Raw genomic sequence first — 19,447 nt, forward strand, 5'->3', positions numbered from 1 at the left:
CTCAGCTACTGTTACTATGGGAAGGAGGGGGCAGCACCGGAACACACGTGCAGGTCAATCTGGGAAGTTGGCTCTCACTTTAAACCATACTCTGAGGCATGGTGCCTCATTCCTGTTACTGAACTGCTCTCACAAACCTCCAAACTGTCTTCCTCCACAGCAATACTCAACGTGGAGATCTGAGTCACTGCAGCTAGTGTTTAAGTGGGTGCCAGGAACAAATCTGGTCATTAGACCGTCTCAGCAGTCAGTATAGCCATCTCCCCAGGCCCCAACCTGGTTGTCTGAGGTAAGGTCTCTTGCTGCCCTCGAGCTTGCTTTGGTTTATGAGGATTCTGACGACTGACTCAAGTCCTCAGGTTTGTAAAGAAACACTTTATATCTGGAGCCTTTTCTCTTTATTCTTAGAAATGTCATCTTTTACAACACAAATTCCACAATTTCTACCACACAGTTATAGAACTCAAATATGCCAGGGATATCCTAAATATAGTGTTATTTTAGTGTATAACTGTTGTTTTACATGCAACGGGAAAATGGGCTGGATTCTTGTAATGCTCTCCCATGTTTAAAAAAGAAATGTCTTCTAAAAACCATACTTTAAGTTGCGATATGATGCTTTCACCTCTTCCTTATGTAACCTGAGAATGGCAATAAACTTTGAGAGAACAAAGAACGGCAATGTAGCCACTTAAGATTTGTTTATTAGTAAAAGTTACTGCAAGAAAAGCCAATTCCTTGTTGGTTCTGCACAGGTCTATCAAGAACTATGGCATTACCTTTTTTCAGACAGCGCTCAATGCTATCAGTTAAAGTCATTCTTCTCTCGAGAACAAACTCATACAGCACTTTTGAAGACAGCGCATTTTTAACACCTTCAAGAGCTGCCTGTCTTGTCTTCGCACTATTGAAAAAAATTAAAAAGGAAGAAGTAGTCAGGAGAGTGCTACAAACTAATGACTTCTGAAGACATTAGATCTCCAATGTCTTCAAACTCCAAGTATCTTTCAATAACGCACCTACAATCTATCACCTAAAAATGAGAAGCTTCTTAAAGAGCTTTCTGTCACAGCACTTCTCTTTACTGGTAGCCATAACGATAAATGACTGTGTAGTATTTTGAACTTTCAATGCTATGTAGTACATATTAAGTAAATTCAGTTTCAATCCACCCTACCCCTTTAAACCAGCACTTATTCTGTCCAGTCAGGCTCCAATTCCTGAGCTCAAGTGATCCTCTCACCTGTCAGCCTTCTCTCAAGCATCTGGGACCAGAGACATAAACCACAAATCTAATATTCATGCCACATCTTCTGGGAATCTTATTTCCATCTGTCCAATTCTAGATATACCATGAATAGAAGCTTAATTTTGACAGTTTTCATGCCCATAACAAATTTAGTGGACAAACAACTGAAAGCAGTTTGCCCTTTTAAGCTGAAGATCAACTTTTAATACTATAAATCAATTTCAACTACAAAAGTTAATATATGCTACTATGCTATAACAATGCGTAATACAAACCAATTTAAATTCTAATAACATGTTATTATCCACATTAATTGGCCAAAGCAACATTACATCATCCAAAGTAAACAAATCAAGCTTCAGAAAAACATACTGCTTTATCAGAGAAGTATACAAATTATATAATACAGTAGCTGATTAGAATCACCCAGAATGGCAAGTGTTTACCACCTCATACCTCTTATCAAGGGTTAGGTCAATTAATCCCTTCAACTTGTACTCTAAGTCTTCCTGAGTTCCTTCCTCATCAAGAACTTCTGGTCCTACAGAATAGAAACCAACACTGTAACAGAAGCAAGAAAAAAGATTGGGAAAACAGAACACTACAGCTCACATACGAGAACTCCCACGTCATCTTTGTACGGCAAGTCACAAGTATACATTTAAAACTCCTACCGTCCTCCGCGAAACTGGAAGGATCGCTATAGCCACTGCAGTGGCTCATTGTTTCAATGGATGCGTCTTCATCACTGAAAGGTTGAACAGTCCGATGCGGGCCACCTATTAGGAACAGGAAAGAAATGAATATATTCTCTCTCTCTCTCTCTCTCTCTCTCTCTCTCTCTCTCTCTCTCTCATTCTGTGCTATGTATATATGTATACGCAAATTCTTAACTTGGAAATTATAAATCTTACTTAAGAGTGATCTCATAATAAAGTCAAACTTTCTGTAAAGAGAAAATTATATTGCAAAAGAATATATGCAACATTCCTAAATTAAGTTGATTCATCAAGTCTGTACTTCAGAAGGTCAGCTATTTACATTATGAAGCAACTTCAGAAATGTACCAATCATCTAACAATGAGAATGACTAGCATTAGTAAGCATTAACTCTTGTTCAGGTGGCTTATTTAAAAGGCAAGTACCAAGTTCAAAGGGGGCGATTTTTAAGGTAACAAAAGAAAAGCAAAAGTTTTGTGTCTGATATGTTATGAAAGCCTGTTCAAACTAAACTTCTCCCCTACCCCCTTTTAAGTCAGGGTCTCACTATGCAGCTGGGCTGTCGTGGAACTCATTATGAAGACAAGGTTGGTCTTAAATTCCCTGCAATCCCCACAGGTCAACCTCCCGAGTACCAGGCTTACCAGGATGAGCAACAATGCACCTATGTCTGCATATGTGCGACATGTTATGTGAGTTGGGGGTCTATCCTTGACTTCCACCATGTTTGAGACAACTGTCTCTTGTTTTGATATTTAAACTGCAAGTTTCTGAGAATTCCCCTATCTCAAACTCTCTATAGAAACACTGGGATTACAGATGTATATACCATCCTGACTATACAAGAATCTCCTATCTGCAAAAGCTGTTTACCCACTAAGCCATCTGCCAGTTAAATAAATTACCTTAAAAAAAGAAAAGGAACTCAGGCTGTGGTTGTGTAAACCTTTAATCCTAGTACTTGAAAGACAAAAAGAGGCAAAGGTCTCTTGAGTTTGAGGCTAGCTACATAGGGGTGATTCCAGGCCAGTCAGGTTTACACAGTGAGACCCTGTCTCAAAGAGCAAATAAAATAAAATAAATATTCCAGCTATATCCTAGAGTTTAAAAATACCAATCCTATTACCAAAAGTAATTAGCATATTTTTAACTTCAATAAAAAATAAATTCATAATTTAGGATTACACATTAATTTTAAAGATTATGAAGTAATGGATTACTTTGAATCCTGGGCTAAAATGAGTCTCAAATTCTGACCATAAAGTGACCTGCACAGCCTAATTTCCCTGTATTAGTAAAATCAAAGACTACATCAAAAATCAAGTCCTTATAATAACTAGTACATTTTAATATTATACAGTACACTCTGCAGGAGAGATGCTAGGATTACCACCTAGACAGAGAACAGAAAAATGAACATGAACTACACAACAGAGGTTAATTTCATTTACTCTCCAATTTACCTTACCTTTTCCTTTATACTAAGGTTTCAACTACTAACTTTTATGCACAATATATGTGCAATTATACAGAAATATATTTCAATACTAAGCAAATCAAAACACACATCATACAGGAGTACAGAAAATAATGTGTCCTATACTACAAGTTTAGGAGTGTTCTACTGGCACATAAAGATGTCACTAAGTAGCATGATTATACAATCAACTCACTATGTATATAATATACGGTTGTAACAGTGTATAAACTTATACAATCTTTGCCAGCCAATTCCCACCAAAGACTGGAGGAAAAGGGAAAGTATCAAAAGCCCATGAGTGTACTTAGTTATTAATTTCATGATGAAAAATTATAAGCAAATACAGATTAATGAGTATTATATTTGAATACATATTTTTAGAACTGCAATTTCTTCAGAAATATTACAACGTGTAATTATTAACAGTTCTATATACACATAATCATGATTAATATTTAACCTTAGTTATGGATAAAAATCAAATTCCTCAAAAAATTTAAATCCCTGCATTTTTCTTTAAAAGTGTCAGTATTTCCTTTTATTCACTTATTTCAGTTTTAGCGAGTCAGGCTCTGCAAGCCAGTCTCACTAAATAACCCAGATTAACCTTCAACTCCTGCCAACCTTCCTGCCACCCCAGCCTCTCAAATCCTAGGATTAATGGGTGTTAATTTTACTTTTTAAGTCCTCTAAAATTAAGCCTGTTAGAGTTGGGCTAATTTTCTTTTAAATGGTATTTGAAAAAAAATGCAGAAAAGCTAGCAGAATTTTAAATTAACAAGTGACCTTGAGGGCTGGAGAGATGGCTCAGCGTTTAAAGAGCACTGACTGCTCTAACAGAGGTCCTGAGTTCAATTCCCAGCAACCATATGGTGGTTCACAACCATCTGTAATGGGATCGGATCCCCTCTTCTGGTGTGTTTGAAGGCAGCAACAGTGCACTCACATACATTAAATAAATAAATAAATCTTAAAAAAAAAAAAGTGACCTTGAAATTCGCTGCCTGATGCCAAAGTAACTTGGATCAAAGTAATAAGAACAGAGAATAAGTGAAGCACCAGTGCCAACATTTCTTAATCACAGTGTGAGAAAAAATAAACACCAGCCTATTTCTGGATCTTTCCTCATGACAAATTATGCTAACAGCTGAGTATATTCTGAAGAATCTTACCATATTTACATACAAGCCAATGTAATTTTAAAATTGTTTATATGTGGCTTGTTTTTAAGATTATTTGTACACAACTTTAAGTTTCTGTCTCTTAACTAGCTGGTTTGGTTTCTTCATGATTCCAGGAAGGGGTTTGAAAAGGCAAAGGACGTCCAAGACGCCTCAGTGGGAGAGGTGGCTGCTGCCAAGCCTGTCTGCCTCAGTTCCTGGGACCCACACAGAAAATGTGTCCTCTGACTTCACATCCACTTCTTAGTGTGCTCACACTCACGCACAAATAAGAAGATGCATTTTTAAGGAAATTCATCCTGTAAGAATGTCTGACATCTAGGTCAAGCTTACCTGGCAATCATGTGTCAATAATGAGCAGGCATACATATGTGAAGTCCTTGTTTCTCAAAGGCTTAATATACAAACTTTATTTCTTAAAAACCCTGTCTTTCATGCTAAATCTGTGACTTTACAACTGCTATTCCAGCAATCAGAAGACTAAGACAAGACACTGTCTTTGAGACCAGCAGAGGCTACAGTAAATTCCAGAGCAGGTTACAGACTGAGACTGTCATAATAAACAAAATGAGAAAAACAAAAAAAGAAACACGAAACATAAAACTCCACTCCTCAATCAGAACAGTGCTGTGTAAATCCATGCATACGAGGTCAATTTTCTTGGATTCCTACAACCCCCCATTTACTCATAAAGAATATACATAAAAACCCAAGGCCCTAAGCAACTAAAGGTTGTAGATTCTCTTAAATGTATTCTCCCTGTCACCCAAACTTCAATAGAAAAAATAGTTTCTAAATTGTTCCTAATTTCCTTTCTCTGACTTTAAGAAGTAAAACATACACAATGTGTCTAAAGTAAAAAAAATTACAGAAAAGCATTCTCATCCAGTTCCACTTGCAAGAGGTAACTTATGGCAACCATGTCAAAACTTGGAGTTTTAACAATCAAATCAATTACTTCTTTGTACAGATGCTTAAATGTTTCAGTGCTTATATTACATATGCTAAAATGCAGTGTTTAAATGTATCTTTTCTATGAAAAAAGAATTTAAAAGACAGCAGTGAAGTCTGATGGCAGGTCAAATACACCTTGAGGCAAAATGTGTCCTAAGGAAATAACACTTGCCAGGAAACAATGGAAAAGAAGCAGAGACCACAGTTAACATGTCTCCAAATTGTCAGTGGTTCTCTATTATTTCCATTTCATTTTCTTAAAGGTAAACTTTAATACAACCAGTAAGACTTTATGAAAGAACTGCTGTATTTATTCAGGAGGGAAAGCTTAAACAGAAGCAGCAGTAGCCTTGATTCAACCACAACTAGGTTACACGAACAGTATTTTAGAACTTCACAATGAACTTCACCACCCATTCAGGAGACAGAAAAAAATATCTAAAGAAAAAAAGAGAAATCCGTATTTGTAATAGTCTATTCCCAGTCAGTTATCATCTAATGCATGATCAAAAGCTTTCAGCTCTTCGGACCCTGTAGGAAAACTTTTGCATTGCCAGTCTCCAATATTTAAAATGAAAACTGGTCATTTACTTTTCTAATGAACAGAGGCATATCATTCGAATGATCAAAGAGTAGCAGCTATGTCAACAAATACCTAATGGCTATTATCTTGGTGTGAAACGTTTGGGGGCATTCCAATATTCAACTCTATAATCTTAACAAAACATTTAATGAGATGACTACTCATTTTAATACTACACGACTTATGTCTGGTGTGCAGTCTTGTAGAAGGTAACTTCGGCTGCAATCACTTTTTTTCTTAACCATGTTAAGATGAGAATCGTACATTCAGTTCAACAATTAACCATCCAGAAAAATCTTCGCTTTAGCATAGAAGGGGGAAAAAAAAACTTATCCCTAACTTTCAGCCAATTGCAACCTCAGCTTCTCACTACCTCTACCACTGCATGGAACCTATAGAATGTAGCACAAAGGAGAACGCGGTCGCCTAAGCTGGCGGCACAAGGGTTGTGAGGGCTCCAGATTTCTGCAGGTACCGGGTTAGGAGTGGGAGCCACGCTAAGGGTGGGGCGGTGGCCTCGGCTTCCGACGCCTCCAAGCCGCCTTAGAGGACCCGCGGGACGCTCAGGAAAGCAGCGGGATGGAAGCCACTCGTGCCTCTGCGTCACCCTGGCCCCATCACGCAAAGCTCAGGCCTCGTGACACAAAAGCCGGTCCTAGCTCTCTGGACGTTTGACACTCCCGAGAACTCCATGCTGGAGCGAAAGCCACATGCAAGAGTGCAACAGCGGCAAGCCACCGGCGCTCCGCCCCATCTCTAGTTCGATAAAGGACCGAACAGCTGAAAGCGGCGTCTAGGAAGAACGCCAAGTTCTGGTCACTCTTATGCTGACTCTCTCTCCAGCCCAAGATCCCACTTCTCCCCGCCCCCAGGGCCGGTGCTCCAGCACCGCTCCCGCGTGCCAGCCCAAGAAGCGCGAGCGCGAGTCCCAGGGCATGATGGGAACTGCAGTTCAGCTGCACCACGCGCTATGCAGACTTGGGAGTCCGAAGCGAAGACAGAACTACAAGTCCCGCTGCGCCCCAAGCCGGAGTCTCCCGTTCCGCTGGCCAGCCGGCTCCCGGGCTTGGGGACGCCCCTCACCTGTCGTGGCCGCCGACGTCGCTGCCCCGGAGCCGCCGCCACCCCCGCCACCGCGGTGGGGAGCGTTCCGCTTCTTGTTCTTCGGCATCGTGGGCCGCCCGGTGCCGCCTACACTTGGAGCTCAGCAAGGATCAGCCGATGGAGCTGCACTGTCTACTCGTGCGTCTGTGCGGCGGGCGGCTGAGAGGCGAGTCTCCGGCTAACAAGAGAGGCGAGGAGCGGCGCGGGTGAGAGGCGGCGGCAGCAGCAGCAGAAATCCCCGTGAAGAGCTGCGAGCGGAAACGATACATGTTTCTCTCTAGCGCGGGAGCGAAGGCGGGGTGGCCAGACCACGACGCCTTAAGTAGCCAGACGGCGGCTTGTCGTCACCATGCGTGGGCGGGCCTCCATCGTTCGCTGACCAATCGCTGCAGATCTCCCCACCGGCGTCCACTGGGGCGGTGCCTGCATTCGGACTCCCATTCCCAGAGCTTCAGTCTGCTCTCCGCGCCTGGGCTGCTATGCCTTAGGGCCGCGTGGAGCTTTGGGAGATGTAGTAGGCAGGAGGGCGCGGCCTTCTCCAGGCTCCTCCCAGTCCGATTGCGTCGTGACCTCGTCCCGAAGAGGCGTCCGCCCTGGAATTCACCCGAGTAGTCACAGCGATGAGCCATGCGGCAGTTATGCAGAGTGATGAACGTCAGCTTGTGAGATAAAGTATAATAACCTTTCCCCTGCTAACATGAGGCCTCTGTCCAAGCACAACCATACCCTCCCGTGGGTTCAGGGACATGGGCTCCCCACACTCCAAAAAAGGTGTGCTTTCAGCTACTTCAATTGTATTGTTCATGAATCGCGTATTCTAGACTAAAATCTCAAATAACGAGACTGGTGATTCAGTCTCAGATTTTGTTACAAAAATGTGGCCTTGATTCCACCTGCCATTTAGGAGGTCAGTTTGGGACTAGAGTTTATGAGAAGTTAGCAGCTGGTAAAACATACGCGAGTTTTTTTTTTTATATCGGTAATTATAACAGGGTTTATTTTCTTAAGGTGCTCCCGTTGATCTATTTTCCCTGCGGCAACACCTGCTGCTAGTAGGTTCCTATATTGTCCATATGACAGAACAAACTCACTGACTCCTGCAAGTGACTGTACCTCTCACATCGGCTTCATTCTATTTCCAGTGACTGTAGTACGTCTTTCTCCATCTTAATCTCCCTCTTGTACCTTAACCCAACTTAACTTTTTCTCTCTTTGTTTTTTTTACTGCCATACTTTGAATATCCAATGTCTTATTATCTTCCCCCATATTCTGTAATTTATTCACAGTTCGTTTTAGTGCCCCCCTCCCCCACAGCAGTTGGTTTTAAAATGACACTGAAGGCTGTATCTTGATCTCTAGCCACACATAGCCTCAGTTCATGCCAGGCCCCCCACGTCACTGGTTTATGCCCAGGAAGGCTGATTATTTACTCAAGTGTCTTGTTTGACTAATCCACCTGTGTTAATCGTTGTTCTGAAACCTCACAGAGCTGCCAGTCCTCTTAACCTCACTGTGTCTTATTTATTGCTTTCCACGGATCTTGTTCTTCTCCTGAACTAAACTGGTCTTCGTTTCCAGTACAGAGCTCTTTTTCTTACTCTCACTTCATCTTGCTTCCTGTTCTTAAAATGAATGCCCTAACCTCCCCACCCCCCCAACTTCATCTTAAGAATCATATCCATCTTTCAAGACCAGTTAGAACGCTATCACCTTCAGGAAGCTTCCTCCTCACAAGTCTTTAACTTTGTAATGCTCTGCTGCCACTCACTGTCCCTACAGATACATCGTGTATGGGTTATTCAAAGATTCCATTTGAAGAGCCACGTTAAAAGTTCGCTGTACTCAGTGTTCTCCTAAAGAAGTAAACTACGCAGAGCATGGATACCAAACAGACATGGACACAGGCCCCCATTGAGTCCCTGTGTCTGTACAGGCACACCTGAAATCCAAAGGCCGTGGCTCACATGAAGTGAGAGTTCTCAGGGTAGGTGAGGCAGAGCAAACAGCTATACATTCTGATATACCTTGTAACCTCAAGCTCATAGTTATCAAGATAGGTTGATATACAGAACAATAACTTGCTACTCTGTGAGCCCCATCACTCAGGGGTAATAGCTTCCAGACTTTAAAAAAGTACCTTACTGGTGTTTGAGAGGAGTATGTTCTTTTTTAATCCATTCATGTATACACAGAGGCTTTTCTTAGACAGGCGTGTTTAGAGCCTACCATATCACACGCTGCTTGTTTTATATTCATTTGTGAATTGTCAGGAGCCATAATAGGACAAGCTAATAACTAGCAGGTGATCTCCCTGAGATGGTCTGCTTTGGATTATAGTATAAACTGAAACAGAATTGCTCCAATAGGCAAGGCTCAGGAGAATTTATTTCAGGAATGATTCCTGCTATTAATATGCTTTTCTTGTTGTTATTAAACATATATAACAGTCACTAGGTATCGCCACCCTTTTGAGTAGATCTCTGCAGATCTGCGAAGATGTACTGTCTTGTAGTGATGCCCTACAGACAAATAGATGACTTCTTAAATCTTGATGATGATCCTATAAGAATTCCTAAAATTATATCAGTGATTATTAAGCTCTTTTATAATGGGACTACTATTAGATCCTTTTCTGATAGTCAAAACTGTAATGAGAACTCTGTCAGTCTCCCAGTCTCTGTGCCACCAGTTAATCTTAGATGGTAACCAGACTTTCTCCTACTCAAAGCATATTCCAAGAGGTTGTAAAAAATTAACCAAAGGCCATAAAAAGGGAACTAACATTAATTATAGGTGCTAGGACAGAAGATGAACTATTGGCTGGGTTTATCTATACAAAACTTCACTAGTAACTTAGTTATAGTTTTCTACTTACAATGAATCTGTAGAGCTGTGACAGGTGATGGATGTTTAGCCGGATAATTACTCCTAATGGATATGCATGCAAACATTCTCTGTTGTAAACTTCTGTTTCAATTAATGATTTTCTATGTGAATTTCTGATGAACTTTTTAACATGTGATCATGTATTCTGAAAGATGTATAAGTACTGAGGACAAAGACATGAGAGAAGAAAATTTTTCCCTTTCCCCACTTAGAAGACATTTTTCCCTTTGCCCACTTAGAAGAAATTTTTTCCCTTTTCCCGCTTAGAGAAGAATTTTTCCCTTTCCTCACTTAGGATCTTTCTGCTTTCCCCCTTAGATAGCTTTCATAGGAAACTTTTCACAACTTAGTAATAAACGCTATAATCACTTCTCAAAATGTCCCCTTTTCTTCCTGCGGCTTCCGACTAGCAGGCTGAAAGTTAGAGTGAGTATCTCAGTTCCTCCTGAGACAGAATAAAGGTCACATTACTTAATCCCCCTCCCTGCCCCCACTCGTGATTAGGCTACAAGTGTCAATCACCAAAAATCAGCAGGGTTTTACCCTCAAAAAGAGCAAGAAAGTTTTTAGGACTTTTTAGAAGTTATCAGCCTTGGGGTTGGGGATTTAGCTCAGTGGTAGAGCGATTGCCTAGCAAGCGCAAGGCCCTGGGTTCGGTCCCCAGCTCCGAAAAAAAAAGAAGTTATCAGCCTTTCAGTATAATTAGAGAGCTAGAACATCCAGAGACCTTCAGACTTTAAAACCACAGCAGAGTCCTACTCTGTGCCCCTACCACTACCCTCTCCAGGCCAGGAGACTCCTGGCAGTGAATACTTCTATCTATCATGTCACAAAGTTGTTCACTTCCTCAAATCAAAATCCCTGTTTGCGTCATCAGCGTATTCCTTGTGGCACACAAAGTGCTGTACCTATTAACCGTAATACATCACATGTTTACAAAATGACTTTTCTGAGTGAGGGAAGAAAGAAAAATTCTGTCTTTACACATGAGGAATTTAAGTGTCAATATAAGTGAAATGTGAGATAAACCTTGGATGAAAACCACCTTATTGTAACATCATTTTATGTCTACAGATTAGGTCTAGATCAATACCAAGTATCAGAAAGATAATCTATGTTCCATCTGTGGTGTTTAACTCAGCATATTATTCGTATCATGTTTAAAGATATTTCGAGGCTCCAGCCATGGAGTCAACAAATACTAATCCCCAGCAAGAACAAGAGAACGGAGCATGCTCTGAGCCAGCCTTTGTGGGCCTGCCTCCCTCCTAGTCCAGCTCTGGGACTGACCCCAGGGCTTTTTGTATGTTATCAAATGCTGTGCCCATGAGTTGCCAATCTATAATACATTTCCAACCTTTACTTTTTCTAAAAAAACAAAAAACAAAAAGCCCTCATAATTTATGATCACAACTTACACTCTAGAAATCAACATGCTTGTGCGTGAGCCTTTTAGAGATAGCAGAAGTGTTAACCTTGAGTTCCACGCTGTCCAGCTGAACTTTGATTTAGTGAACCTTAATGAGCCAGCAGCAGTCATCAGTTTCCCACAATCCTCTGGGAATCACTTAGGACCACCAACTGCTCAAGGACTAATACCCAGCCAGCAGGGGGCAGCTTCTGCTGATTTCCCCTGCTGCTTTTTTTGAGTTGTTTTGACAGAATTTCTTCTCTGAAACTGCATTCTTCCCATTGAACTCTTTCTACAATTCACACACTATACACACACACACACACACACACACACACACACACACACACACATATTATATGAAATATTTCAGTAGAGGAGCTAGAACAAAAATTATGACTTTTCTGACCACTTCCAACTTTAATTGCCTTGGGCTTCATGATATTAAAACCTCACAGATAGGCCTTGGGGTCAGAGTTCATCTCCAGCAGCAGAGCAGTGTCTATGAGATGACCAACATTATAATACTTGTCCAACACTGGACACCACAGTCTTGGCACCTCAAGCTGAACATAGATTTGTATTTACATCCTGCTGGCTTAGGAAGAGGCCCAGTTCTCCCAGAGCCCCAGGCTTACTTTAACTTTTTATCTAGAAAAGAACATCCATCCCAGCGACTTCTATCTACATTTTTATTGGCAAAATCTAACGGCAGGAGTTTAGAAGACAAATGCCTGTCCTATATTCAGACAGATTTGAGGGTGTAAGTAAGATAGGAGGAAGGCAAAGTTCTCCGTGTCCTGCTGTTTAAGATCTTTTGCCATCTGGTCATTATTCACTGCTCTTATCTCTTAGTCATGGTGATATGTGCTTTCATAAAACATTTCATCTGATAGATAATGCCACAGTGGTAAAACTACTCAAACGTTGCAAAAAAAAGGGAGGGGGTTCTATTAGTCAGAGTTGCACATACTTGAAAAGAATTGTCACCTTTCATGGGGTCTCAGTTGGGCACTTTACAAAATGTAGCACATATATATTCCTGGAAGACATAAACATGAGAGGTTTTCTTTGAATGGGTTTAATTATAGCTCCTTGGGATTCTTTGCATACTATTAGGTAGAAATATTTTCTTGGCCCTCCATCCTATAGTGTTTGGTGGGATCTAGGTCTTTAAAAAAGATTTTAGTTTTAGTTTTTCTTTATGTGTATGTGTGTGGTGTATGTTATATGTGTGTGGGTGCCAGAAGAGGCCAGAAGAGGTTGTCAGATTCACTGGAACTGAAATTACTAGCAGTTATGAGCTGCCAGGAGTGTTTGCTGGAAACTGGTCTGGTCCTCTGCAAGAACAAGTAAGTGCTCTTAAACACAGAGCCATCTCTCCTGCCCCAGGATCTAGTTCCTGCTTCTAACTCCCAATGTCCTTCTCTGCACCTAATCCAGCTCCTTTCCTTCTGCCGTTTGGAACGTGTAAGAGGTCTCCAGGTTCACCGGGCTGATGATTTGGGCCTCACACCAGCTTGGCATATAACTTCCTACCACTCCAGCCCCCTATCAGTCACTTTACCAACTTAAGCCCCAAACTTGATTCTTTGCTTAAGCCTTTTGCAACAGCTCCTGTCTGCCTGCTATGATCATCCCCAGCTTCCCACAGTTGCATTGAGATCTCAGCTGAAATGACACTTCCCAGAAGAAATCTTCCCACTCTCCCTCCTAAAGTAGCAGCTGTACCCTGCACCCCCACCCCGCAGAACTCCATATAACTGATTCTTCCAAAGTGCCTCTCAGTTCAGTTTTCTTCCTTCGCTTACTAATGTTGGAATTACAGACAAGATAAAATGTTGTTCTTTAACACAGGGTCTTGCTTTGCAGCCCAGGAAGGTCTAGAATTTGTAAAGTAACCCAGAGTCACTATATCTGTAACTCTGCTTCTCTGGCACTGGGCTTATGGCATTCAGCTTAAGAGAGCCCATTTTATTCAGTATTGAGACAGTCTATGGAACTTAGTACATAGTCAGTTAATCTGACTTCATAGCTAGGGAAGTAATATTCTAGACTTCTTTGTCTAGAATATCACACACAATCTCTCCTTCATCTGTTAAGTCATAGACTTTGCTCCCATCCCAACTTAACTGATTAAATAGCTTCAGTTTTCTCACATGTGTGCTGTAGAATATTAATTATATACATTATAATTTTTATTATTTATTATCTCCCCATCATAGATAAGGTCCATATGTCTAAAGCCAAGTTGATAATTTCTGTAGCACACACCAGGTCTTTACAGATACATACAGCAGCTTTGTGTGAATTTGAAAAAGAAAGATGGCAGTAATTTAAGATTGGTAATTGGTAGGAATGTATCCCCTGCTGACCTGTTCATCAAGGAAAGGGGAATGGTCATAGTGCGTGCGCATGCTCCTTATGATTAATCCCTGAGTGAATGTACTATGTATCTGAATGGTTTCCTCAACAGCAAAGGAACAATGGAGCAATGGAACTTAATTTACACCAAAAGTCTACACTGTTGGCCTGAAAAGGTGGTTCAGAGTGAGGAGTGTTGGCCATGCTAATACATGGCCCCGAATTTCTTTCCCAGAACCCATGTTTTAAGGGGAAAAAAGTCTAATGTGGTGGTGCTCTTGTAATCTCAAGGCAGAGATGCCGAGAGATGCAGAGAAGGGAATCCCTGGGCCTAGTTTGAGTCCAGTAAAAGACTGTTTTAGAAAACAAAACAGAAGTGTGGCTCCTGAGGAATGACCCCCGAAGTTGTCCTCTGGTTTTCGTGTGTGTGCACACATACACATATGCACACACCCAGAAGTTTTTCACAGATCTCATGTGACTCTTATAACAACCAAATTCAAGAACATTTAGTCTTACCCCTCTTATACAAGAAAAAAATGGGCTCAAAGGGGTTTTCCAACTTCACCAAGGCCATTCAATCAAGATACCACTGGGAAGTAATGAGGCTACACCTAACTCCCTGGCTCATCTGCCTGGCCAAGCTTTGCCACAGGGGAACCTGATTGCCTGTCTCTAAGAGTCATGCCTTATGTATGCAGTCCTCCTGCAAAGGTTCATTTGGGCAAAGTCTTCCCTTATAGGGCCTTTTGTTCAGTGGTCTTTGACTTCCAGTGTCATTCTACGGTCCCTATTGGTGACTAATGTTTCACTGCAAATTTAGAGCACTCAGATTATATCTTAAGATTATAGCAGAACTTTATTACCAAAGAATATTATTCAAACAATTTTTAAGTGAATTACCACCTGTAATCATCTAGGTTATATGGTTTTCTTAATGTGTTTGCAATTTCTGTCTTATTGCCAAGAACAGTGAACTTGAGATTCCTGTTTGCCTAAGAATGGACATGATGTCAATTTAGTTCAAACTCTCCTGTCTGTCATATAGCATAGGAGAGCTTGGGTATGGTTTTAGTTTTGAAGTTGCATATTTTCTCTAATAAAATTTCCTACAAAAGACTTAAATAAGAGTAACATTCAAGTCTCCTCTAATACAAGAATGTTTCTCTCATACAGTTGCAGTATTGTCAATAAACAGGGAGACTGTGTTTGAAGAGTACTGTGTCCCATTAGTACTGTACAGCAAATCAATACCCATGACCTCATATTGGAAAAAGCTTTTCCATGGTAACAGCATACATGGAAATTATTCTTTAGCAATTAAAGAATGTCATTGGACTTTTTTATTTAGCTAACTTTTGATGTTTCCTACCAAACGTAATGAAAACCAACTTGGTCTTTACTGACCTCTCCATCCTATTTCCTTCAGCCATCTCTCTTCCTCAGCATGACCTATGTGGTACCACTAATCACTGGCTACGCCATGAGAAAACTGAAATTGAAAAAGACTTGAGAGTTGATCTATTTGAAATTCCTCATCCAGCAAATGTTCGCATAACATGGTTAAGATCTAGTACCAGGGCTGAAGAGATGGCTCATTGGTTAATAGCACTGACTACACCTCCAGAGGTCCTGAGTTCACCACATGGTGGCTCACAACCATCTGTAATGGGATCTGATGCCCTCTTCTGGTGTGTCTGAAGAGAGGACAGTATATTCCCATCCATAAAATAAATAAATCTTTGGGGAAAAAAAAAATCTAGTACCATAGCTGGAGCTAGGCAATGGTGACCCATGCCTTTAATCTCAGCACTCAGGAGACAGAGGCCAGTAGATCTCAGAGGTTAGAGCCAGCCTAGTCTATAGAGTGAATTCCTGGAAGTCAGTCAAAGCTAACAGAGAAACTCTGTCTTGAAAATAAAATAAAAGCAAAGATTTAGTATTGTGTTAGAACTTAAGATCAAAGAGATGAAGGGACCCATGTAGCCCCCAACAAAGGGTACAACACAAGGCACCCATGGCTGGCCTTCCCTCTCAACCCACTTTGAAGTTATTCTCTTGCTTCTCACCTGACAGGCTTCCACAAAACCAAAGAGGGCCTACATCTACACCAGAGATCCAGTGTGTTCTGAGCAGGTCGCCCTAACCCTGACTGCCTCCATTTCCTTGTGTGGAAAAAACGAGTCAATATCCCTGCTCAGTTGTCACTATATTGTCATAAAACAATGAGATAATCAAATTATTTGTTATTTGCCGAGGACTCTATGCTAATGGGCTAATCTGTGCTTTAAACTAAAGAAAGAAATTATTCTGATGGGAGAATTTTAGACTTAGGTAAACAACGTTAGATCCTTTGTCCAAGAGTTGATAAGAGAATTTACCAAGGCCCCTGATCAAGGAGGTCAGCCAGCATCATTCCTACAAACCCCATTAGTGGCTACTGATTTGGAATCTAGATGGATCTAGACTCAAAAGCCTTATCTATCAGTTATCAGCTTGGCAACTCCTACTGTAAGTCTTTAATGGAAGCTGTTTTTCTCTTGTTTGAAAATCAGATTCAGAATTAGAATCTCTCTCTTATGAGAAGAGGAACTGTTTTCTGCCTACTGCAGACATGGAAGAACAAAAAGGCAAGTTTGTAGAGGGAGAGGAATGAGACAGGACTGTAGAAAGGCAAATCCAGAGGAAGGCCCAACTACCTGTGTTTTCCTCCTCCAGGTGGCAAAGCTGTCAGAGGCAATATAACTTTGCTGTGAGGGTCAGATGACACCTTCAAGCTAAAGCTTTTTCTTCATGCTTAAGTCAGGTCATGTCAGTCTTTATTGTAAAGCCAGAGTAGAAGCCAGTGTTTTTTAAGCATTCCCGTTTTTCTCGATCTTGTTTCCCAGAACACTGTCTGGTGACCCTCAGGTAAGACTAACAAAGCCTGTCTTTTACTCTCAGCTGAAAGGCCATGGGAAGTAGGAACAGCTCGGCAGCAACTTGGAGGCAGTTTGGCAATGAAATGAGTGAGCTGCCAAATTTGAACTTTAACAATATTTATTGTGAAGGAATCCAGTTAAAAGAATTCTAAAGATTCTGAAAACTTACACAAACAGAACTATCGTACTTGTCACACTGAAACATTTAGTTTTCATTGGGTTTTGTTTTGTTTTCTGTTGCTGTGATAAAGCATTGACCAAAAGCTACTTAAGGGAGGAAACTTTATTTCAGCTTACACATTAGAGCCCCTCTTTGGAATAAGTCAAAGCAGAACTCAAATAGGAACTTGAAGCAGAAACTATGGAAGAATACTGCCCACTGGGTCATTCACAGGTTCATTCATAGTTAGCCTTCAGCTTTCTTAAAACAATCCAGGACCACATGCCTAGGGAATGGTGCTGCCCCACAGTGGGCTGGGCAGATACTGATGATTGCCCACCCCAGATCCATATTATCTCCATTTTCATTCTCAGAATTCTAATGTTGTTCAGATAGCCAGATTCCCTGGGGGAGTCAAGTGCTTCCCAGGAGTTGCGGTATGACTGATCCCATGACTAATCCCTCCTACCAGTTCCAGCCAATGGTTTATTAGAGTAAAGAGGTATAGGCAAAGTAATTGTCCTTCTCCAGAAAAAGATAGTCATGTCCTCCTCTGAGTGTTGTCACTTGCAACCATAGGACAAGCAAACCTAACACATAATGCCAAAAGACAACAGCAAAAAAACCTGGAAGAGGATTTGCAGTCACTTAACTGGTACCACCCACCACCCCTAGACACACGAGTAGTAAATATTTCAAATATTTAACCAAATATTTTTTAGTGTTATTTAAGGTCTATGACTTGGGGCTGAAAGCATCCTAACCAATCGTTATATCTAACCATCTCCTTTAAATGATGATAACATTTGGCAGTGTCTAGCATTCTCGATGTCTACAGCAATGAGTGGAGTAAAAATAATCACTCAACCCTTCTCTTACCTCCCTTAAAAACCCCATATGTTTCAAGAAAGAAAATGTCTTTGAATTCCTCACTCCTGTCATCTGCTGTTTTGTACGTAGAATGTACCAACATAGGGCTACTGCCCACTTTATGCCGCCTCCACAGACTTCTGTCCAAGGACACCCTGTTAAAACTCTCTATTTGGAGCGTTTCCTTCCCTCCACACCCTCTGTTATCATGCATGGCTGTTTGTAAGGGACTTGTTTCCTCCCCGCTTCTTCTTTCTCTCCATCCTTAGCCCTCCTCATTAACAGTTGTTCTTCCTTTTCTTGATCCCAAGCAGGACTCCTCCTTATTGTTTGTTGTTGCTAATTGGCAATATATTCTTTTCTTAACTGGAACATCTTCCAATAGGAGAAATCTAGTTTTCTATCAGTGGCATACCAGATGGCTAATTTTGCTCACGATTCACAAATGGCTATGTTTCCTTCTAAATCAGACTGCCATGGTGGGTAAGCAATGGTATATTCTCTATAGTTCAGTCACTGAGAAAATGAAGTGAATGCCACTCTCCCGACCATAGTTATCTAGCAAGGGCATGATTGTTACCTCTTTGAAGGCTGTTTCTTTATTCTCCTTATTTTCATAGCTTATTCTTCTTTATGGGGATGCAGAAGTATCTTCTAGCCGAAGTTATTTCCATTTACGTATCTATCCAAACCAATTTGCATTTGTCTCCTGGTTCTGCTTCTCACAACGCAGTTAAGAAGCCTTAGGCTGATCAAGTAACTCCAGTGAGTCAGCAACTTCTATACTTTTCTGGTTTCCTTAAATGCTCATGGCAATATCTTCTTACTCTTGTTCTCCTATGTCCTAAGTCTTTACCTTAATCCACCCTCTTCCACCTCCAAAAGTATAAACAGTTCTACAATACTATTTCACACCATGTAAATTAAAATACCTGCCTACATGTCTGCTTTTATAAATAAAGTAGTATTTACACTTCACCAGCTTCACTGTTTTCTTTCTTGTGGTATTATTCATTTTATTTTTACATTTTGCCTCATTTTAAGATGAAATCAATAGTTGCATTTTGACACATTAGTGAAATACAAACAACAGTTGGAAATTCTTCAGATATGACATAATACAATTTTTATTTTTGATAATCCAAATTCCAAAACCCATGTTCTAATATTTACTTATATCACTCCAATTCCCTAAATTCAACCACTGGAAAATATAACCACCCCTACTCCTACTCTAGTAATAGAGTTGAAGGGTTCACTAGTCACCTAAACACCAAACTATTCTACAGCTGAACCATGTCTAGATTCTACCCTCCTCTTTCATTCCCGCTGAAATTATGAAGCCCAGCTTAGCCTATGCTATACCTCTGGCATGCCTGAAAGACAATAGTTGATTACATTAATTGAACTAGAAAGACCTTAATTCTGTGCTATGGGATTCATGGGATTCATTCCATGAACTGGGATCCTGGACTAAATAGAAGAAAGTGAGATGAGCCTGAGGATTTATTGATCTTCATTTCCTGACTATAGACACCACATTGACCAGATGCCTCAAACCCT

The 19,447-nt window shown here is 40.8% G+C and overlaps 2 protein-coding genes across 5 annotated transcripts in view; one reads left to right on the plus strand and one right to left on the minus strand.

Moving 5' to 3' along the window:
- LOC120093247 (60S ribosomal protein L29-like) overlaps nucleotides 1-19,447 on the plus strand; it is a 613,897-nt gene that overhangs the window by 393,048 nt on the left and 201,402 nt on the right. The gene's annotated exons all lie outside the window — the stretch shown is intronic.
- Ifrd1 (interferon-related developmental regulator 1) overlaps nucleotides 1-19,447 on the minus strand; it is a 48,437-nt gene that overhangs the window by 12,023 nt on the left and 16,967 nt on the right. For 2 of the 4 annotated variants that reach the window (XR_010052052.1, XM_039111854.2), the window contains exons 1-4: nucleotides 7,251-7,390; nucleotides 1,924-2,028; nucleotides 1,706-1,790; nucleotides 780-904 (exon numbers count right to left, since the gene is read on the minus strand). Coding sequence is in view for 3 of the 4 variants with exons in the window: in XM_039111854.2 (XP_038967782.1) it covers nucleotides 780-904; nucleotides 1,706-1,790; nucleotides 1,924-2,028; nucleotides 7,251-7,338 (403 nt within the window). In the remaining variant the exon portion in view is untranslated. Of the gene's footprint in view, nucleotides 1-779; nucleotides 905-1,705; nucleotides 1,791-1,923; nucleotides 2,029-7,250; nucleotides 7,484-19,447 lie in introns of those variants that run through there. The other 2 variants (NM_019242.2, XM_039111855.2) reach the window with 2 other exon arrangements.

The sequence above is a fragment of the Rattus norvegicus genome, chromosome 6 (assembly GCF_036323735.1).
Source record: "Rattus norvegicus strain BN/NHsdMcwi chromosome 6, GRCr8, whole genome shotgun sequence".
NCBI lineage: Eukaryota > Metazoa > Chordata > Mammalia > Rodentia > Muridae > Rattus > Rattus norvegicus.